The 23,627-nt window shown below is 38.5% G+C and overlaps 1 protein-coding gene across 2 annotated transcripts in view; it reads left to right on the plus strand.

Moving 5' to 3' along the window:
• Positions 1–1,198: 1,198 nt before the first annotated feature.
• atp2b1a (ATPase plasma membrane Ca2+ transporting 1a) overlaps positions 1,199–23,627 on the plus strand; it is a 42,100-nt gene continuing 19,671 nt past the window's right edge. For both annotated transcript variants that reach the window (XM_085376628.1, XM_085376629.1), the window contains exons 1-4: positions 1,199–1,257; positions 14,523–15,008; positions 22,773–22,970; positions 23,186–23,443. In XM_085376628.1, coding sequence (XP_085232754.1) covers positions 14,816–15,008; positions 22,773–22,970; positions 23,186–23,443 — 649 coding nt within the window. In that variant the 5' untranslated portion in view covers positions 1,199–1,257; positions 14,523–14,815. The remainder of the gene's footprint in view (positions 1,258–14,522; positions 15,009–22,772; positions 22,971–23,185; positions 23,444–23,627) is intronic.

Genomic DNA, 23,627 nt, shown 5'->3' on the forward strand with positions numbered 1-23,627 from the left:
CTTCTTTTTTTTATTTTTTAAAGTATTGTATGCTTGTCAAATAGCAGTTTCTATACCTGACTTGGTTTGTGCAAAGTTCAGATGGGTTTTGCAATAACCACCTTGTCTGAATTCTGGATCACAGACTTTCTAATTCCAATTAACACCTTGCACTCTCTGTTACATAAAAAAAAACATATTAGGCAATTACAGGGGACTTGTGCTGCAATTTATTGCAGTACCAAAACGCTGTTAAATTTCTGTCACATCGGTTTAATGGCTCACATTGCTGTTTGCATTTCATTGACAGCTGCCCCAAGTAATAAGGAGGCTGATTGTGCAGAGTGTGTGACTCCCCGAGAGGACTGAAGGAATCGCAAAGAATACACGCATTGAATCTGGTGAAGAGAGAAAAAACGCACTACGTCATGGAAAGAATAACGTCAGGTTTGATTAGGCGTCGAGGGGAAGAGCCTCGTGCAGCCTAGGTGGGGTTGAGTCGCCCGGACAGCAAAACCGATGCGTTTTCGTTACCTACTGTCTGTAGACTGCATCATATGATTGGGGGGGACTGTTGAATAATCCTGTTATTATAAAGCTACACGGGAGCAAAGGAGTACTAGGGGATCATGACGTAACCGTTTCCATAGGCGACTGATATGCTGGCTAAGCCAATGGGAATCCACACCAGCGGTCCATACCCATCCTCCTTTTGACGTGCATCACATGTCCCTGGCGGTGTTGTGACAGAAATGAAAAAGGCGAGGCGAAATGGTTCACCTTGGTGTACTTCCGCCATCGTCGAGTTCCACTTTTACAACGTTATTTTTTGGTCGGTTGTCTCTCACGATATCCCCGATATCGCTTCAGCTTGATTTTAGCATTTTTAAATCATAGAGATGCAACAATACCGCTGTGAGACACGCACCCTTCATCGTGTTGCATTAAAAAACAAATAGGTGGTCTTGGTCTGCATCTGTTCTGTAATTAAACATAAAGAGATTATTATCTCAGCAGTCAGCCACGTGAGTTGCGGCAACATCATCCCGCTTTTCCACCGCACGCATGTCTCATATGATTTCCGGTCAAAGTGACATGGGTTTTCATGAGCTCGAGGGAGATAGGAACTATCTTGGCAGTGTGAGGTTTGCAGGCTTTGGTTGTGACAGCGCAGTGGGCGGGATTATACCTCAGATCAGGGGAGAGAGTCTAGTCTTTGGTGAGACTGAGGGGGAGTTAAAGAGAGAAAGGGAGCTGGGGTGCTCTTCAGAGGACGGAGTAAGTATTATTTTACTTATATTTTTCTCTATTAGCGCGGCAAAATGCCACACAATAATTGATCTTTCCAAGTGATTTTGGATGTTGCATGTAACCCCATAACCGGTTAAGGTCTTCTTTTTTGTGTGTGCACTGATCAACGAGGGCCAACCACTGTGGGTAGCTTGCCTTGGGTAGTTAGCGGTATACCAAGCTAATGTTAGCTATCTTGGAGGGATACTGACATGGGGCGGTTCGTTTTCCAACACAGGTAGCTAATCAGCCCGGGATGCTGCCAGATTCCATTCGCTTGTGCATAGTTTGCTTGGGACTTCTGCATGGCTCATGGCTAAGTTTTTAGACTTGTCAGTCTGTTGGAAGTATCTTTTGTGAATTTCCCCTCTTTGCAGTCAGCATAAGCTAACGCATTAGTGCTAGTTTGCTAACCGTGTACGCTAGTCAGGACCGCTGTTATTTTTTTTAATAACATATCTGTTGGGCTGCACATTGACGTTTCGACTTGGTTGCTCCTCGCGGGGTCCCGCTGTTAAATAACACTTAAACTATGGACCTTAATATCTTTAATAGAAAGTTGCCTGCATTGCATGTTACATGGTGATATGTCATTCAGCTTGTCTAACGCCTCGCAGTTCCCGTTTTATATGCAGATACCTAACGTTAGTGGAGTAATACTGCTAAACGGCCTGGAACTATATTCCGCGAGCGCTGGGAGTCCACGCGCTGCGGTTGCTCAACACACTCAATACGGGCAACTCGGGGAACCCATAAAACCGCGTTAGTCATTTCTGCTCTCTGTCACCACAGTAAGCGTGTTTTGAACCTTCGTTTATTGACTAACATCATTTTCTGGGGTTGTCATTTGCTGGTGTCGCATTCTGTTGTCCAACACTTTAATTTGTACCGTATTCTGAAGACAATTTGACCGCAACTAGTAGGTTTTAATCTCAAGTCCCAATCTCCTAACCTCCTCGAAACAATTACGAGAAACCCATTTGAGCAAGTATGGCTGTTTACCACTCTTAAATGTCCTGGTATGGCAAAACTGTCAGGTTATTTCCGAACTAAGGGGAAAAAAACTGCCACTTGTCGTCCGTAACGCTACTGAAAGAACAACGCTTATTTCATACTTACACGGCAATAGAAACTCACACACTGACTGCAGCTCGTCTCTTTAAATTACCTTCCACTTGCCCGTAATGTATCTCGTATTTCTTAGGGCTTCCAGGTACTGCAAGATGATTACGTACGTTAACGTTACACTCTTAATCTTGATTGACGACGTAATATAGATTGGTGCACTCAGACATTACCTGCAGTATCCAGGTCGATGTGGAGTGCAGCCACAGAGCACCTTTTGGTGTCTAGTTGAAGGGATCACTCCTTATCCAATTAAATAGCACCCAGCTTGCTGCAGCGCCAGCAATGTCTTTCAGTGTTTGTATAATGACTTGTGATTCTACATTCTATTATTGTAGTTGTATGAAAAGACGCTGAACATAAAACTCGGTGACACAGAGCGTGCTAGTCACCTGTAGTAGTCATCTGTACTCTGGTCTTGTTAAATAATATAATGACAGATAAGCAATTACACGGATTTTATAATCACAATATCTTGCTGCACAATATTGTATTAGCTGCAATGACAGTTGCTGTGATTCAGTTTGGAGATATGTTTGAATTTTCTAGCTAATACTGCGTTAGAAGTCTATTTTTTTTTTTTCAGGTTTAGCTGTGAGTAATGCTTCATTGTAGCTGTCTAGCGCAGCATATAGAAATTGAGTTTGTGTTACTGATGATCTAAGTGAATCATTAAACAATCTGTTGCCTTGTCTGAGCCCTTTGAACTCAGACTGTTGCTGTCACTCAAGAATGACAAAAATATCTTTTCTTATTCTTCGCTGTGCCACCTTTTTTTCCCCCTAATGGCTGATTATAGACATTACCCCTCTCCTTGAGTGACTAATATGAGTCAGTAGATATTTGAATACTTTTTTTTTAAATTTTTTCAAAAAATTGTTATATTTCAGAGGGAAGATCACCTGACCTTTGTGGCTCATTAGTTCGTTTGTAGAAAATCAACCTTTCAAGACCACACCTCTACGTCCTTTTCAGCGGTGCATGTTTTTTCTTTCTTTCTGTGCTGAAGAATGTTGTTCTCACCAATCTTACATGCTCCTTGCTGCTGAGATAACTGCTATAGCCACTGTGAAGTAATGCCGCATATCTGGTATACTTTCTTCCAGGCAGTTGTCGCCTGCCAAGTCTGTTCCTAACTCATCATGGATGAGTTCCTCTTACAGCTGCTGGTTCACATGTTCACTTATTTCATTGTCATGCTCTGCACTGCAGACAACTATAAGCCCAACATTAAGACAAATTACTAACATTTGTCCTTAGTGTACTCTGTAATTCTTCAAGTTTAATGTTTATAATTGCTAGTTTAAAGCATTATTTCACTGAGGTGACCACTGCAGGTCATTAATCTAAGGTGGCGTTAAGCCTCATGTAAACCAGCATGGAAAGCTAAATATAGTGTGGTTTTGAACCAGTGTCATGTATTCATGGTAACATTTACCAATGATGGCATTTTACTTATCTTTCTTACTGTGTGTGGATTGTAAGGTCAAGATTATTTCAAGCAGGGGTTTTAGGTTACAGGGTCTTTTAGTCATTCATTACTACTTGTTCATTTAAATCTTGTTTAACTTGGCACGAGAAACAAATTACACAGGTGTGACTACCAGTTATATGCTTCAGTTTTTAATTTCAGGAGATCAAATGTACTATAATTGAAGATTGGCAAAAGTTATTATATACTGGGATTGTGCCTAATTAAAATAATTGCAAAGCACGTGCTGCAAAATAGCCCTGAAGACTGTCAGAAGGTCTAAATATGCTACCAGTCAGTCTGACGGACATTTATGTTAGTTTTGGCATCTCTGCAACATGGTGGGCTCCATGGTTTGACGTGGCAATGATTAAAGGGACATTTTTAAAGTGGGCTAGATGATTTAACTGTATTATTATTATTATTATTATTTGTTCATTTGAACTTCAGCGTCATTGAGCTTATATAATAGAAGCATACTTCCAGACCTCAACTTCTCTCATCATAAAGCATTGCTGGTTGTCTTGGATGTTATCACTTGTGGCATACAGTATACAGTCCTGCTCTGGTGTAATCTTCTCTACACATTTAAACTGCCATTGTAGCATGCTCTGAAAATCTTGGGCAAGTAATATCATACGGTGGAGCCAATGAGAGAGCAATTCCTGCCTAATCAAGTCAGAGCAGTGTATTTGTGGGAAACAATCACTCCCTGAAATACCACTTGAATTTTTATTTGAATCAAATGCAATCATGTGGATCATGAAATCATTTGTCTGTTCCTTAAAGCTTCAAAACTTTCTTTCTAGTATACATTTTCACTTAGGCTATTTATTAACAGTTACAGCAAGTGGTTTCGTCACAATGAATGCAGAACACATGCATGACATGTGTTAAACCATAGCAATGCATTCTGTACCACAGTTTTTTTGTGAAATATATAATGCACAAGTCAACAATTGTGCATCCTAAAACTGAAATGATGGCAACAGCAATTTCAGACTGCAGCAGATAATGATGGGGCAGCAGGACCCCAGGCCACCGATCTGGTCTGTGGTATCGCACATAAGCAAGAACACAGAAAGCCTCTGATCTTCAAAGTGCCTCAATGAAAGATGCCTCATTTTGGAACATTTTCAATCCTATGCACATGAAATGCTATGCAAAAGCTCAATAAAACCATACCTCTTGCTGTGCATTTACATCTTTGACAGGAGGAAATTAGTAGAAAGCAGTAAAATTTTTATATTCATGTATAGTATTTCTGTGGCCAGTACTATGAAAGAAAAGGGGCATGTTTGATTTGATGATAACAAATTCTGTAGGTAAATGTTGAAATTTTAATTCTGAATTTGTCCAAAAAATTATTTATTTATTTATTTTTAACAGTGGGGGGTGGAGGGTAAGAATACAACTTTAACAACAGGACAGTCTTCCAGCACTCAAAAATACTCATGTGGTCAGTTTCTCAGTTTTACTTATTTAAATGCCCAGCTTTCCCCTCATTTATGTATGTAGCAACAATTATTTTTGACATGCTCTATAAATGTTAATATAAACAGTTTTGAGAAACCGGTCAGTCTTCATGTGCCTAGATGGCCACTATGTACTAAATTTTATAACTTGTCTGTTCTGTTGTTATGTAAGAGGTTAAAAACCGGTCTATAAGAATGTGTTTCACCTGCATTGCTTTTGTAAGACAGCGTCAAACTATTTGTTGGTAAATTTAAGATATTACTGCTTATGCTTTTCAAATTCGTACTGCTTGTTGTATAGCAAATTCTTTTTGTTGGCACAAAGGTTCAAAAAGAAAAGTACAACCTGTTCCTTAAAAGGTTTGAAAAGTAAATGCTAAATTTTTAATTGCTTAAAGTGGTCGAAAGTCTCAACACTAATCAGATCTGTTGCAAACAGGTTGGTAAAATGATTGGGTATAAAAACAGAGAGAGGCTTTTAGAAGTAACACAGACAGGCATTAACATCCTTGTAAAATTGCATTGGCAAATAGTTATAATGATAACTTAAATTTAATTAATTAATTAATTTAAAATTAATATTTTTCAACATTCACTTGCAAAAAAGAATTTCATCATTTATGAAGCATAATACTATAAAGCACTGAATGGTGGTCAAATTTGTGCCCTCGGGCAGTAGTGCCTTATAATTGTACACAGGTCAGGGAAATTCACAACTAGGAATGATTCCACAAATGTTTATTGAAACTCTACCAGGTGGGGGTTAAAAAAAATGTGTATAGCTGGCTTGTTATCAGTACAAAGTTTTACATACTGCACCAGAATTTTTTTTTTTTTTTTTTTTTGGAAATCATGTTGTTCCAAAAAACAATTTACATCTGCTTACCTACAAGACAGAACACACAAAGAAAAAAAAAATGTACGAAGACTATATTTAATAATATTAGAGCACAAATAAATGTTTTTAAAATAACGCGGTAGTCTTAAAGTGTCCATAAATTGATCTATAAATATAATATGATAGACAGTGAAATGCATATATAAAATGTTATTTCTATTTATCCAGCAGCCTTAGTTTTTGGAGGAAAAGATGATTGTTTACTTTCATTTCAAATGCTGTTACGTGTCCTTCCATACATGCAGTAAAAGGAGCTGGAGAGGAAAAGCGTGTTGACGGTGACACCACTGACTGTGCGTTCTCATGAACTGGCAGCCTGACAGCGTTTGAGAGCTACGTAGAGGTTCCAGTCGGTGGGATGAAGTAGCACTCTCAGCTGCAAGCCACACAGCACAAGGATGGCTGGGTGTCTCTGCTTTGTACCCTCCACATTTACATGGCCTGACCCAGTTCGGCAATGGCTAGCAGTGGGGGGAGGGGACAGTCTAGGGGAAGCTAAAAATATCACCTCTCGCATTAGGCAGCTCCATTGCAGAGGGATCCCTAGAATTGCTATCCTTGACTTGCATCAAGTTGTTGGCACATAAAGGTATTCAAATTGCCAGAGGGTTTCCTTAACATGGAAACAAAGACATAAGTATATTTATGACACATCCATCACTATTGTCCTGTCTACTTGTTCCCAATTGCTGCAATCTTCTTTGTAGGGGATTCATTGTGACTGTAGTTTTGAATAGCCTTGTGATGTGCATGTCTGTAATTCTTGGGTTAAACCAGCACACATCCACCCTGAGTTATCGGTCTGCTACTGAGGCTTGGAAAGGGTTAACTCTGGCCTCTGTCATTCAGCCATACCATGCCAGCTGTTGGCTTGGAGATCCAATCACAATCATTTTCCACTGTTGTAACATTTGAGCTGCACTGCAACCCGAAACTGACCCAGGGCAGCAAATGTTGGCACTTCTTTCATCTTGGCATTGTTGCTGCATGTTGGGCTAGGGGGTGTGAATGTTATAGTAAGACATGGGGTGGGAGGTGCAGTGAATTACACTGAAAATTATAGGCTTGTCTTGAATAGTCCATATGGTGCTCGAAGCAAGTTAAAGTCCTGCCACTTGATGCAAGTACTTTTGAGGCCATTAACAAATTTAGAAAGTCACATGCTTTCTTTAGGGTACAAGATGGTCTACCCTGAAATTCACCTGTGTCAGGTTGGTGGGATTTGTGGACTTGATCTGGTACAAAGAATTCCAAAACTATCCTGACTACAGCTGCATTTACTACATAGGAAATAATTTCATCCCTGCAATAAAACAACAACAAATGACTTGCTTCTTGCTCTTGGCTAGTATTTTTCAGAGGTGAAGGAAACTAACGGGTGGGAATGCTGCTTTTCTAACATTTCTACTGATCTCAATTAGTACTAGAGGTGGGAATTGCCATACATCCCACGATACGATATTATCACAATACTTAACGCACGATACGATATTATTGCAATTTTTTAAAACATTTTGCGATATTCAGATTCTGTACATAAAAGTAAACTTTATCAATATTCATTTTATCTAATATCAAAGTCTCGCACTCAGTCTTTCTCTCATTTCAGTCAGTTTTATTGTTGACAAACTGAACGGTTTGTATTACAGTCTAGTCCAACTTAACTGAATGCAACCATCTGGTACAATTATAGCTATTCTGAACTATGCAATTTATGAAAACTATGCAGCCCATTGAGCAACTGAAGAATTTGAAAGTAAATTAAAACAAAATATAATTTTACATTAAATAAAAAAGTTTTAAACTTAATTAAAATAAAACATGTCTTAAATTAAAATAAGTAAACTGTCATGTTTATTGCTGCCAAAAAAAAGTTAAACACATTTGGACAGTGAAGGAATGTCAGGGTTCTTGCTCAGAAAAAGGAGCTGATCAACATGCTCTGAAGTCAGAGCATGTTGATCAGCATGTTCCAGTCCACAAAAACGTTTTTTGTAACAAAATATCGATTTCTGCTGTCCCTGTATCGATACATTATTAGCAAACAAAATATCACGATACTACACAGTATCGATTTTTTTTCCCCCCACCCCTAATTAGTACCACATACAGGAAGGGAGTGAATCAGTTTGTTGTGAAGTTTTATTTTATTAATGGCCTGTAAAAAGAGCCATCAGTGTTTAGACGACAGTGGAAACACAGACAGCCAGCAGCCATAAGGAACCCAGTTTCTTGACAGAAATTCCTGGGATTAAAATATGTGTCATTTGCTTGGAATGGCTATTGCTGAAATACAATGTCACCTTTTTTAATATATAAATGTATATATTGTTTGACAACACTATAAAGTCTTGCGCTTTGAGTTTGGGGTGTGTATTCATGTCTGTGTATTTTGCCAGAGTAGATTGTGATTATACTCAAGAATAAAAATGAAAATGCCACATCAGGAATGAAGAGCCTAAATCTCTGGGCAGCACAAATCATGCAAAGGTGCATTTGTGTTACTGTTTGAAATGTAGAAAGTGAGAAAAAGCAAGTAAAGTATCCCCAGTGTTATTTCCAGACATGGCTTAATGTTCCCGTGTACCCCCACTGGTGCCTTTCCTAATGGATCAGATGGCTGGGTCCAGATTCCTTGTGCAATGCAAGATTAGTTTGACATGGCTTTTAGTATAGTAGTGATTTCATATAGAAACTGGGCCCATCTTGTTAGATCTCAGCCATAAATCCAGTTTTGTTCCTTCTGAAATGAAGAAATCAATAAAATCAAACCTTTCCTAAAACAGATGTACACTTGCTATGCTTCAGCCTCTGTAGTTTTATTAGGAGGTTGCTTTCTCATCCGAGCTTCTCCAAGACATATTTGTATCAACCTGGTTGACGTGAATGAGCCACATTGTGTTAGTCTGATTAACACTGAATGGACAGCAGCCTCTCATTGGAATGGACTCTCCCATGTAGAGCACCATGGAGGTCCCTCATGCGACAGATAGTCTTAATTAGATTAAACAAAAGGCTTTTCCTAGGGTAATCAGTCAGTTGGCCCTTGTTCACTACGGCACCCCAGGAGTCACACAGCAGGGAAGCCAGGGGCTTTATGACTGTGATTTGTTTTTAAATTTAATTGTGAGAGACTTTCTGTTGAAATGGCAAAGGGACTGATGTAGTCTAGAATAAATAGGGGTGTTTAGTCGAAAAGATTTGACTGTAATGTTGTATTAGAAGCTCTTCATCAGGCAGACTAAACTTGAAGTTATTTAAATTATACTTATTTTAGTGTAGTAGTCATATTCAAGGGTAGCAGGTTCAGGTTCAAGTTACTTTATTTATACCCGTAGGTTGATTTGGTCTGCAGTAGTGAGTCATCCATCCTTGCACGCACATATTCAATACAAACAGAGACAACAGATAAGCGTAATACAAAACACTAAAGAAATTAATAAAAACATAATAATGAATTCACCTGGCATAGGATTGTAAAGCTATGGATTTGTTCATCTAAGTGAAAGCTGCTGCAGTGAAGCAGTTTTTAAACTGTGTTGTTCAACAGTTTGGGGCTAGAAATCTTTCTCTCAAACAGTGGCTCATAAGTTAGTTTGTCAGGTGGTCTGGCAATTTGTTTGAATGAGTTTCTGTTCTTTACAGATAAATGTATTAGACCTGACACCAAGGGCAAGGAGAAAATGGATTCAGTGAGAATAGGATTAAATGAAATCATCATGGTTGTATCATTGTGGAGTTTAGTTTTTTGCACACAGCTTCACAGTTTGCTTCAAAGTTTCGCTTTGAATCAATAATTGTTCTGAGATATTTCTATGATTAAGCACATTCCCTCACTCATAATGGACGTGATCTCTTGTGTATGAGTGCACTTTCTAAAATCGGTGATCATATATTTTGTCTTAGTTACATTTAATTGAAGACTCATTATACCTTTTTAACAAAATCATCAAGTACTGGGCCGTAGCTGATCCCATTATCCTGGAGCTGACTAACAGTAACAGAGTTATTCACATACTTTAAAATGGTCCTGTTTTCATACCTGCTCTAACACATATTTGTGTGCAGGATAAATAATGAGCGCAAGAGTGTGCATCCCTGTGGGTAGCCAGTTGAGGAGCAGACTTGATTGGATTTGATCCCATTTCTCCAGACTTTTTGAATCGTGTTAGTTAAAAAGTCAAGAATCCAGCCCAGAAGACTTTTTATTCAGGTCAAATTGCTCTCTTCTGATTAAAACATGAGGATTGGGCTGAAAGCTGAAAACTAGCACAAGGAAGTGTTTAACATGCAGGTTGAACAAGGTTATTGTGACATATACTGCTCCTATCTGTGGCCTGTAAGCAAACTGCATAGGGTCAAGGACATGCCCAGTTTACCTTAAAATATCGATTTTCATGTGGGTTTGTTTGTTTTAAGATTTTCATCATTAATTGGGAAAAGTAGATTTAGAAAACGGGGACTAAAACATCATCATACATTAGGTCCATGCTGTGCCTGTAAAAACCTATTTTTAAAAAAAGATTTATCAGGTCCATGAGACTTCTTACTCATATGGATCAGAAGGCCTGTTTCACATCCCTCGCATCATGTTAAAGTGGTGTTTATGTTCAGGCTTACAACACAGTAGCAGGATTTCTGGTATTGCAAGCAAGATGTTATTATGTATTCACTTTGTCCTCATGTATGATTCTATGAGCCCAGGAATTCTTCCTTAAATGTTCACTTGGACTCAAGTATAGACTGATTAGAATGTGATGATCAAAGGTTCTGTTGATTTTGATAAAATATTGAAGTAATCCCATTTTGTTTACAACAGGTCTCTGTGAAATCTTAATTTTACAAATTTGGCTGGATTGATTTTAAAGACAAGGGGCTTTATGCTCCTATCCCAAGAAGTGAAAAGTGTTACCTGATTTTTGTGCACTTATTTATTACAGCAGGGTGTAAGAGTTTGTACTGTTTTTCTATCCTTTATGGTCAGCTTATTTTCTCTCATCTGTCCCTGGTTTTAGAGTATGTGTGTATGTGTTCACTGTGTCCTCTGCTCTCTGTAAAGAAGTTAAGATAACATTACTGAAGTCAAACGTAACCCAATAATTTACTGTAAGTGCAGTAAAAGCTGCCAACAAGCGTTTCTGTATAAAATGACAGGGGAGAATGGGCTGACTACGCAGAGCATACCTTCAAGTGCAAAGCAATAAACTTAAGGTAAACACCTGGTTTAATTGCACTAATCTTTTTTGCTCCACCTTGTAGCTATGGTCATTATAGAGAGATCTTCTGCCGTGCTGGCTTCAAGATTTGATATGCACTTTGTAATGTCTTTTCAACAACATTTGTATTTGAAACAGTGACTTTATGTTGTATCAGGGTCTGCTGTTTGTTTATTTATTAATACAGATAAGGTAGAAGACCAACAACAAAGCCTATTATTTATCACAATTCAAAAAATTGCCTTTCACAATCTGTACAGCAGGCAACATCCTTATTTATCAGATGAGGAACAGTTTATATTAATAGGAAAAACAGAAACATGAATTTGAATTGTAACTAAAAAGCAGATAGAAAATGGTCTTGTGGTTTATTGTGCTTGTCCATGAGGTCTGTTAGTTGGTTGAACTGTCATGCTTTGGCTTTAACATTGTTTAACATGGTTATTATTTTGTTATTGTTTGAATATGTTCTGTTTTTAATCACTTTATGCCTCATTCAAATTAGGGCTGAACGATTATGGAAAATAATCTAATTGCGATTTTTTTTGCCCCAATATTGCGATTGCGATGCGATATGCGATTATTTTTTAAGGTCTTTGTCTTCTGTATTATTAAACAAAGACAAGCAATACATCATATAGCATGGCCAATACTATATTACATTAATTTTAAACTGTTCTTTCCTGGAAGACAGACCTCTGTTATGATGACATGAGGTGATGCATGAATTGATGACTGACATTTTTATTTAACTTCTTCAATCACAACAGTATATTTGAACATACACAATAGTTTATTTTTAGCTTACAAACATCTGAGCATAAAGTGCTGACAAGGAACCCTGGTGTAAACATTAAAATGAAAGTCAGTACAATGTGCAGATTGCAGAAATATACATTAAAAAAAAATCAGTGGCTTTACCACACTCAGTTTTTCGACATCTGTGAACTACTAGACAGTCATTCAATTAAAAAATAATATTAAATAAATAAAACTAATAAATAAAAAATACACACATCTTACTGATCTTTGCAGTCAGTAACATTACACATAAAGTGCAAACATAATAGCAATTGTATAAACACACACACAAACACGCCTTTAAAATTTAAAGGCGTGAAATTGGACGGTCTAGTTCTGATTAGCGTCACCGCTGTCTCGGTGGAGTTTAATAAACTCGGCCGTCTGCTTCTTGCTATCTAAAATATAACCAGACACTGGTGTAAATTCTCGACTGTCTCATACTTCTGTTTAATAAGTTTTCTGTTTGACGTTTAGTCAGCTGTGTGAAAACCAAGGAGGAACCCACCCGGGGGATTAATAAAGTTTTATTTTATCTAATCTAATAACTTTAATCTCAGCCAAACCGATTTACTCACGAACAAACAAAACACTGAAAAAAGCCCAACAATAACATTTTTAGGTTGTCTAAGTGACTTATATATTACGTTTAACCCGAGCAGCGAAACTCCGCGGTGATCTGAAAATGATGTGCCGGGAGTTGTGCCGTTCTCGGCCGCATCAGTAACCCTCGAGCTCCCGGCTAGCTGTCGAGCTGGTGGGTAGCAGACGCCTCTGAAAACGTCGAAGCACTTTTGCAAATATGGGATATCTTGATAAACCGAGCAGATATTTGATGTTTACACAACTACTTTCTCGCCTGAAAATATGTTAAAAGTTTATTTTGTGACCCTGAAAGATTAGTATGAGTAATTTTAAAACTTAGTAGCGGCCGCCATTGCTGGAAACTGGAGTTTGGCTGGGCCGCGCTATGAATTCTGGGATATGGTAGTAATTTGGACAGCCTTCGGCACGTCGCTGTGACGTAATCGGTCTACAAATGCGGCCTCAGGAGGATGCAGCCCATGAATTTGGACATGTCCAGAGTATAATCGCAGCCTTTGCGGTTAGAAAATTGCACTTGATCATGTCGCGATATTATCGCAAATGCGATATATCGTTCAGCCCTAGTGTTCACTGTGTCCTCTGCTCTCTGTAAAGAAGTTAAGATAACATTACTGAAGTCAAACGTAACCCAATAATTTACTGTAAGTGCAGTAAAAGCTTGCCAACAAGCGTTTCTGTATAAAATGACAGGGGAGAATGGGCTGACTACGCAGAGCATACCTTCAAGTGCAAAGCAATAAACTTAAGGTAAACACCTGGTTTAATTGCACTAATCTTTTTTGCTCCACCTTGTAGCTATGGTCATTATAGAGAGATCTTCTGCCGTGCTGGCTTCAAGATTTGATATGCACTTTGTAATGTCTTTTCAACAACATTTGTATTTGAAACAGTGACTTTATGTTGTATCAGGGTCTGCTGTTTGTTTATTTATTAATACAGATAAGGTAGAAGACCAACAACAAAGCCTATTATTTATCACAATTCAAAAAATTGCCTTTCACAATCTGTACAGCAGGCAACATCTTTATTTATCAGATGAGGAACAGTTTATATTAATAGGAAAAACAGAAACATGAATTTGAATTGTAACTAAAAAGCAGATAGAAAATGGTCTTGTGGTTTATTGTGCTTGTCCATGAGGTCTGTTAGTTGGTTGAACTGTCATGCTTTGGCTTTAACATTGTTTAACATGGTTATTATTTTGTTATTGTTTGAATATGTTCTGTTTTTAATCACTTTATGCCTCATTCAAGTCCAACTCATGCAAGAGGCAAGAAAAATGTGTAAAAGTGTTGTTGAAGCTCTGTTAACAGTAGATAACCAGTACATAATGCTCAAGAAGCTTTAACCAAGAAAAAGAGTGCTCATTACTAGTCAAGAGTTTTATCTTGATGGCAAAATTATTTTATTGCAACTTAAGTAAAACTAATCAGAATCTCTTGCCAATTGATTAGAGGCAGTTCTGCTAATAACGCAGCTACTTGTCTCAGCTGCCTCCAGCTTGGTAGGTTATATACTGAAAATGAAATGTTTTCCTGGCCAGATATTAGTTAGCATAAGCGCTATGTCAGTAAATGAATTTTAACCCCCCTCTTCATGTAATGGCCCATTTTGGTGTGAATATTGACAAATTTCTTTTTATGTTTGCTCTTCTCTTCCAGATCTGGATGCATGGTGATCTCTGGCTCTGTGGGTGATCCTCAGTCACCATGAAAGAATAGGAACTCAGCTCTCCCAGGGAAATGGCTTGTTTCATAATATCCCTTCTACCTGGCATATGACTCCAGCTGCCTGTGAAGGGCCTGTTGGCTGTTTATGGGAACTGTCACTGTGTTCACACTCTTGAGGATTTAAGAATTTCCAGGACAGCCCTTTTTTTTTTGGGTGTTTTTAAACCCCTGCTGTCAAGTCAAAGCAGCAACACTTTGCAATAGACTGGGGAGGCAGTAAGAAGATGGCGAACAACTCGTACAGTGGGGTGAAGAACTCCATAGTGGAGGCCAACCATGATGGAGAGTTTGGCTGCACACTAAAAGAACTGCGTGGGTTAATGGAACTGAGGAGCGCTGAGGCAGTAACCAAAATTGCGGAATATTATGGGGATATTCAAGGACTCTGCAACCGGTTAAAAACATCACCAATAGATGGTATAGTAACACTTTTACTCAACATGATTTGAGTTTGATCATTTACAGCATGACAGTTTTAGTTTTGGGAATGACAATGTGGTGCACACATAGTTTAGGAGGTGTGTCATCCACATTATTGATTGCCTTGACATGACTTCCTTGGAAGCTTTCACAAACCAGACAGGTGGCCAGGCAGACTGGCTCTGACCTGGGCCAGTCCTGCTCTATTTCAAGGCCTGTGTGGATATGTCCCACACACCCTCCTTTTCTCCCTTTTCACCTCTCTGACTATGTGTGCAGGTTTCAGACAGACCAGCTGTTTGCTTGGGCACAGTACCAGTCTGCAGGCAGATAAATGTCCCACATGTGGAGGACAAAACAGGACTCTGTAAGGCTTGGTAGTAAAGCAGTGACTTTCTCTTTTGTGACTGTCTTCTTCAATATTAAATTCATAAGCTAATAATTAGAAGAATTGGGGGGAAAATTCCATTTAGGGTATAGTGAAACCCAAGTAGGTTGCTTTTGATGGTGCCTATCTTTTCTTTCTTTTTTTCCCCTGCTACTTCTGTCTGTTTCCCTTTATAGACAGTCTGCCTAATCACTAGTATGACCTTGACTGAACTCTTTATTTGTGGGGATTTTCATTTTGATCCCAGATTAAAATGGCACCACATATTCACTGTAACAGTCCTTTGTATGCAGTCACTCGGTGCAAGGTAAAAGTCTCCTGAGCTTCAGTAAACCAAATAATGGTAAATACAAGCGTTTACAAAACTGCAAAGCAACTGTTATTTGAGCAAGTACCATTAACTTACTTTAATCCTTAAACGTTCTTTTTTTTTTTTCTCTCTTGGATAATACTGCGCATGCCATTTGTGCACGGTGCAGTTTGTCTAACTCCCTTTAGATTTACTAAAGGCAATGGGCCATTGTCTAAACTATAATGAAAAATTGCTGAATAGGAATTTAGCTGCTGAGGGAGCACAAGTTGTCTAAACATGCATGTGGCTGTGTAATGTTGGTGAATATGGAGTCCTGTCATATTTTCAGCATGAGTGACATTGGTTGTTGTGTAAATTGTCCTCCCCCTCTGCTCAGCTGAGTGTATGCTGTAAAAAAAGAGAGAATGTGGTTAGTTGAGGCCCCTTAGCTTTGCATTTTTCCTTATAAATCACAAAGAAGTCCTATTACTGTATTGATTTGTATTTTAATAAATGAAAAGATAAGTTAGCTGAATATTAGGGACATGTTTACATTGTTAAGCCTTCATTTCAGATCTTTTTTTTTCTTTTGTTTTGCCTTCATTGGTGTCCAGCATATCAACGGTCTTGTTTTTAAAATGCTTTTAAGATTTTCAGCTTGTCCAAAACGATGAGACTGAAAGCAAGTTACTTGAAGGTTTCAAAGGGAACAGTCACTTTAGCCCAATTTATTTCAATAAATTGGGCTAAAGTGGCAGGGTTTTTTTGGTTTATTTTTTTTTTAAACAAGACTGTACTGATGAGCTTGACTACATCCCCATTCCACTTGGTATACACCCACTGTTTCAATCAGCACATTTGTCCCTGGCTTGGGAAATTGAGCCATCATTTAAGATTACAGGATCCTGACAATTGAAAAGGGATTTCTAATTAGTTGGGTGGGCATTATTTGAACCTCTGAAGCCAATCCTCTGCTAATCCTCCACTTCCCAAGCTCTTTTCATCCAAAGAAGTTTGAGTAAATGTAGCTGTTAGGAATGTGCACTAATGTCTTGCTCTGCTTTAACTAGTTTGCATAATCTAAGACTTTAAAGCCAGCTCCATTTGCATGAGGCTAAATGTAATTTATCGTGGCAGTACGACTGCTATTTTTCATGTCTGTACATAAGTCTTAATAGACCACCAGAGAGCTCCCTATTCAGTTGGATTTCAATTCACTGATTCAGATTGATTTTGATAATTAACATGCCAGTGCTGTGAGTTTAAAAAGATGTAATTATGCTTTCTCAATTGTGACAGTGAGAACTGCCAAAAGCTTATTCAGACAATGCACGAAAAATGGTTTTTGACAAATTTTAACCCTTAACCCATTTGTCACTGTACTGTAGTGTACTAAAAAAAGAGGTGGAGGCATTTAAGCTAGAAAGGGTTGATGTCTTTTTAGATGGCAAGTGTTTTAGTGTGTGTGCTAAAATATTTTCTTACTGAGAGAGTTGAAGGGAGCGATCTCGCTAATACACGTAGCTGTCTGACCTGGTTTCACTTGTACATCATTTTTTACTTCCCCCCCCGTTTCATTTTTGCTTCTGTTTCTTTTTTCCCCACACCGATAGCATAATTAGATATCATAGTCAGCAATAACGTTTCAAAGGAAACTCTGTCTTGTATATGCTTTAAAATATACTAAATGCTCACAGCAGCCCTTCAGCTTGTGAAAATGGTGCTATTGTTCTCTTTGGTATTTGTGGGGACTTAGTCAAGCCTAAAAAAAACATATAGTGATGTCATCTTCGCTTAGAGATGGAAGTTATTACAGTTGGGGCAAGAAGGTGTTGAGCTGCAGTAATGGGTGTAGGTGATATCATGCCACAGTATATAACAGTTGCTAAAACCACAGCATTTTTTTCTTCAAACCAAGTAGCTTATTTTCTTTGCATATTGAGACTCATCAAATTGTCATGGCCACTTTTAAATTAGTATTATTGGCAGTAATCCTCACAGTTATCCCTTGTTCATTGCTATTTTCACATTGTCTGATACTTGGGTCCCAGGGTATGCATCCAGTTGATCTAATTTATAAAATCTGACAGCCTATTTGTATCTGTCATTTTGAACAGGAAACCCCCTTATTCAGTGTCAAGGTTCGGACTGTTAAGTCGTAGTCTTTCTCTTTGTAATTCAGGAAGCCTGCATATCTTGTCTTCATGTCTAAATTCAAAGTGATATGCTGAAGCGTTTTGCCTGGGAGTGGTTATAACAGCTCTCAGGCTTGGTTTGGTTCAGTTCAGCGAGAAATTAGGAAGTGTGCTGATACACATGTAGTCATTTCTGGCTTGAAAACTGATACATGAGCACAATTATTTTCCTGTTTTGCTTTAGTTACTAAAGGTGTGCAGAGGAGTTCTGTTTCATTTCAACCCAATTCTGTAAAACTATGGAGATATTGATTTTCTAGTTAGACACTGTGCCTTTTGTTATTTGTAGTCTCAAAATTTCCTGAGTGATGTGATGATGGTACTTTGATCAACATGTAGTACCACAGATTTCTATTTTTTAGGGCAGAAATTGGATGATGATATCCTTTGAGAGTCTCAATGCTCAGTTTATTAATCAACGCTGTCTTAGAGCAGATAAATTCCTACATGCAGCAACACCTAAAATCCTCTCATGATTTTCTCTGAAAAGGCTTTTGGAAGAAATTGTTAAAATGATTGTTATGAGGGCTGTTATAAACAACCCTATTTTAGTGTTTTTTATAAGAGAAAGAGGCGTGTAAAATTACAAGAAGTGGAAATAGGTTTTTGTCTGTTGAAGAGTGTGAAGTGGACTTTAGATTCACACAAAAGATTATCTCTGCAAATTTACACTGTACCTGGAATTGGTGTTACTTGCTGTCACAGAGAACTGCGGTCCTGGAGACACCTGCTGTTGTAAGAGCTGCCATATAGATGGTGGTTTAACAGATGTTTAGCTCTTTCTGTTGCTAGATTGCGTCAGTGTAATGGTAGAGGGCATGCAGTCAAGAAACTGAGATTAAAGTTTGAAGATTGATGAGGTTTAGTCTGTCAGCATATAGTATAGCTGAAATGCACTCCTTTTCTTTATTGCCCCCGTAAGCCCCATGGCTAAAAGTAGGCCTTCGGTCAACAAGCTCTATCTACAGGAAGTAAAACTCACAAGGTTTCCTTAGATTAATCTAATTTGGAGAAAAAGGCAGGACCTTTATGTCCAGATGACTCTGGTTCTCTCACCCGCTCATCTTTCCACGGCGTGCGACAGCTGGCTGTCAGCTCTGGCTGCTTGTTGCTCTCCCTATGGCTCCTGAGGCACACAAACTTGCTGCCGCCTGGGGCTCCCTTGCACCCGTAGACATCCCAAAGTGGAAGCAGGCTGGCAGGGATGAATGGCTTCTCTTGTGAGAAAGGCTTGACATTAAAAAAAAAAAAAAAAAACATCCCCTATTTAGGGCCTGACTCTTTATTTATCATTTATAATTATTTTTATTTTTGTGTTTTTATTTAAACTTGAAGGAATCATTGGTTAAAAAAAAAAGACATTAAAAAAAATCAATCAGTATATGGTTTTTAACATGACTATTCATCAGTATTGTAATCTCAACTATTTTGATTACTCCTCTTGTTTCAATTGCAAACTACCTGTCACCGTCAACTAAACTCTAAAGTGATCTTACCATAGTAGGTTATATTAACTATTATACATACAATATTATTATATTATATTAACAGGTAAAATACCATTTAAGGTCTCGATTACTTTTCTCATCCTTGAGAATCCATAAAACTGCTAATTAATTTGACAAGGTGGTTACCTGCTCAACTAGTCGGGAATGTCAACCACCAACTAATCATCATGATGAAGCACGTTAAATGTGGACGGGGCTTAACTTAAGCAGAGGTGATGGAAATCCCATAATCCAGTTATCCTAATTGGACTCAGATGTGCTTCATATTATATTAATGTAAATAGGTTGATGGTTAACCTTTTAGCAACATAAAGAATCTTTTTATACATTTTACTCACAGTAAAACAGTTCACCAGGTTTGATTCGCCTCCTTAGCAAATTAATCTACAAAAGGTTGTACAGTGAACAATCACAAGTCCTCTTTTCTTGATTGTGTGCATAAAAACGCAAGTTCGGAATTATTTCTCAGGCTTAGTTTGTTGAGTCAATGATGCTTAGTTGTGGTTCCCATCTCATTTAATTGTGACAGACCCAGGGTAAAGGTTTACCTTGACCTCTTACTGATGACTGAAAATGACAGTACTCAGATGGGTCAGCTTGCACAAGCATCCAAATTAAATGGTTAATGATTAGCTGCTTGACACTGGGGCTAAAATGATGCAAGAGGCCAAGGCCAACCTATTTTCTGTTTGTGAATCAAATGGAGAGATGACACCTTGATCGGCTTCTGTCACTTGTATTTATTGCTATAATACAAAGGGAAAATGTGGTGTAAAGTTGAGTGGGGTATTAGCTGTCAGCGTGTTTTAATTAGAGGCACAGAGAATTAAAGGAGATGGTGAGAGACAGCCACGGAGCAGCAACAGTCAGCTTTGCTGGATAAACCCAGTCACTATTTTTTTTTTTAATGTGTTGTGCTGGTGGTGAGTCATTCTTCTCACCTCTTTTAGAAAAGTATGTGTTAGGTTGTAATGTCAATTAACCATTTAACTAGTAATACAGGATTATTTTCTTCTTTACACAAGTTTTTATTGACCTGCTTGGTGAGTAGGAATGAGGGAAAAAAACGGCAATACCCTCTTTTAATTAACTCGCATCTGAAATCAATGGAAACAATTTGGAATTTTATGAAGCAGTTCACTGAAGTCAGCATTTTTTATTGTAGTTATTTATTTAAGTAATTTATTCAGGAGTAAAGTTTAGCCCAACCATTATCCTACTATATTCACTGATTATAATGAATTGGCAAGGATAAAACACAAATCAACTGTAAATGTATTTAATTCAAGCCTTTTTAAAAAAAAAATGTTTTTAGAGCCCAATTATGTCATCAGTTAGCAAACTGACACACACAAAACAAATATCAAGGTTTATATTTTAACAGGAAAAAGCATTTACTTTGGGATTTGGTGTTAATGTTAACTCAGTTTTCTGATATTTTATATGCTACTTTATTGGCATTAGACCTATTCTAGATTATTAGTGAAATCTAGAATTGGTGGGACTACCATAACTTGATGGAAAATGAAATCAACACGATGTATCACTTTTATATCATGATACATATCTGTTATTTAAAACGTCTTCATTTAAATAAGGTGTTTATTCCCTGATCAGAGTACATTTCCTAGAAGCAAAATTTAAGGTCTTTCAGTCAGGTCTTTGTACCTGCATGATGGATGTGCGTAAAACACTCACAACATCACTTGCAATGAATCCAAAGTATTTCCAAACTCTTCCAGAGAAGAGTCTACAGAGATTAAATTCTTAATTCAACAGATATTTGGTTATGAAATGACCACAAATGACACGTCCATTCACTGTTCTTTCACCCAGGGCCCAACAAGGGCCTGGAGTTTGCACTGCTCTCCAGGTATTCAGTTTCCTTTCGTGGTCCAAACACATGTATGGAGTTAGGTTAATTGGTAGGTGTGAATGTAAGTGTAAAAAGTTGTCTTTCTCTCTGTGTTAGCCCTGCAACAGACTGCCACTTGCCCAGTGTTTACTCTGCCCCTCACCTTATGAGAGCTGGGTTACGCTCCAGCTGCCTTACACCCCCGAATTGGATAAGCAAAACAAAATAGGGAGGGGGTAAAATCTAAATGGAGAATTCCAGGAACACATGAGTGTATAGAACATTATTGTTGAAACAGTAGTTAGTCTCGGTGTTCACACACAAAGTGTTGGCCTGACAATGACGTTCTAAACACAATAAGTGTTGCTGGAGTTTTGACTTCTCCAATATTAATAAAAAAGAAAACCCCATCAGAATCAGCAGTTTGAACTGTCTGTGCCTACAGCATGAGATCAGAAGAACAATGTATCTTATTGTCTGTGCTCTTGTCACTGTGCTCAGTTTCCAAGGCGGTGTCATGGTTTTTATTATGCCTCTGGTCTGCTTGTCTGTTTTTCTGTCGTTTCCTCTTTCTCTCCATGCCCTGCTGATCCTTTTCCCTGTTAATACGCTGATACTGCCAGGACAGCTTCCGTTTAGCCATCAGCATCTCTACTCTTTAATAGTCTCGGTCCTTTACACCCTCACCCCCGACCACCCCCGCCCACCCCCATCTGCCTGTCAGTAGCAGTTTCACACAGTCACTCCTCCCCAGCCCTCAGGCCTGCTCCATCTCTTTCCCATAAACACACACACACTCTCTCTCCATCCAGTCTGCACCCCCACCCACACACAGCTAGCATGAATAGAACTGAAAAACTGTCATGCATCATCAAATGTGCGAAGGCCCTTTTGAATATTTGACTCTGCCTTGAATGTTGAGGCATTTGAATGGGTTGCTGCAGAAAGCTCCTTCTCTGTACACATGGATGACTGGGTCTCAGGGCAGCCAGACGTGTAATGTATCAGAGAGATGACTCCATAACGTGACAGTAGTGTGTGAGTATAGGCACCTGTGAGTCCATAGCTGATTCAACCCCTAGTCAGTTGGTCATTGTGTTGAAAACAGCAGTTTTGGGGGATTAGATTTGACCATAGTTTTCACATTCCCTGGCGTGTCTGAAAGAGGTGAAAATGTTTGACATACCCACAGAATGTGTCATTGTTTGCAGGCATTGTGTCCTCCACAGTGTCCTGTCAGAAATGCTGAATCCTTTTGGAAATTATGCTTTTGGAGGCCTGCTGATGAGAGCACAGCTCACTGACTCTTACTTCAGTGAGACACGCTCCCCCCCTGTGAACTGCAGCAACTCACCCATCTGCGCTCCAATTTTGTGACACATAATTAAGGCCTTCTCTTTCTTTTCTTTTTTTCTGATGTGAATAAATATTTCTTGTTTTGTGTGAAATTCCCTGATGGGTTTAAAACTAACATTTTATGAATTAACAGGTTTTTTTTCTTTTATCTGTCTTTGCCTACCTAGGTCTAAGCGGACAGCCTGCAGATATTGAGAAGCGGAAAACAGTGTTTGGGGAAAATCTTATACCTCCCAAAAAGCCCAAAACGTTCTTGCAGTTAGTGTGGGAGGCACTACAGGATGTCACGCTGATTATTCTTGAAGTGGCAGCCATAGTTTCACTAGGCCTTTCTTTTTATAAACCTCCAGATGCAGAGAGAGAAAGTAAGAAACCATTCATTACATTTATGTTTTATCTTCTTTTTCTAGATATTACTTATGTTTGAAGTCTTAATTATGTCTCTTGTTAAATATATTTAGTGATACTTGCAGTGACATGTAATGATGTGATGGCATTTATTTTTCTCAGAGCCATGAGGTGATGTGTTAAGTTTATGCTTTGTATGTTAATGTTTTTTTTTTCCCCCATCCTCCTTCAGACTGTGGAAAAGCTGCTGGTGGTGGTGGGGATGAAAATGAGGCAGAGGCGGGGTGGATCGAGGGTGCCGCCATTCTTCTGTCAGTTATCTGTGTGGTGCTGGTAACAGCATTCAATGACTGGAGTAAAGAAAAGCAATTTAGAGGCCTCCAGAGCCGCATTGAGCAGGAACAGAAATTTACTGTTGTCCGTGGAGGACAAGTTATTCAAATTCCTGTGGCGGAGATTGTGGTTGGGGACATTGCACAAGTAAAATACGGTAAGAGCTCAGTTAAACATAAGCCTTTATTTGATGGTTAAAAAAAGTCAATCTGTTAAGAATGTCGATATATTGTGGAACCTATGTTTTATTAAGATGTTTATTATATGGGCCATTAAGAAAACAGTACTGCACATTTAGGTCATCCTTGGTTCAAGGTTTTAGTTTTAGTTCATCACAGATT

This window comes from Diplotaxodon limnothrissa, linkage group LG17 (genome assembly GCF_057381915.1).
Source record: "Diplotaxodon limnothrissa isolate DT_005_m linkage group LG17, D_limnothrissa_male_GT1.1, whole genome shotgun sequence".
Taxonomy (NCBI): domain Eukaryota; kingdom Metazoa; phylum Chordata; class Actinopteri; order Cichliformes; family Cichlidae; genus Diplotaxodon; species Diplotaxodon limnothrissa.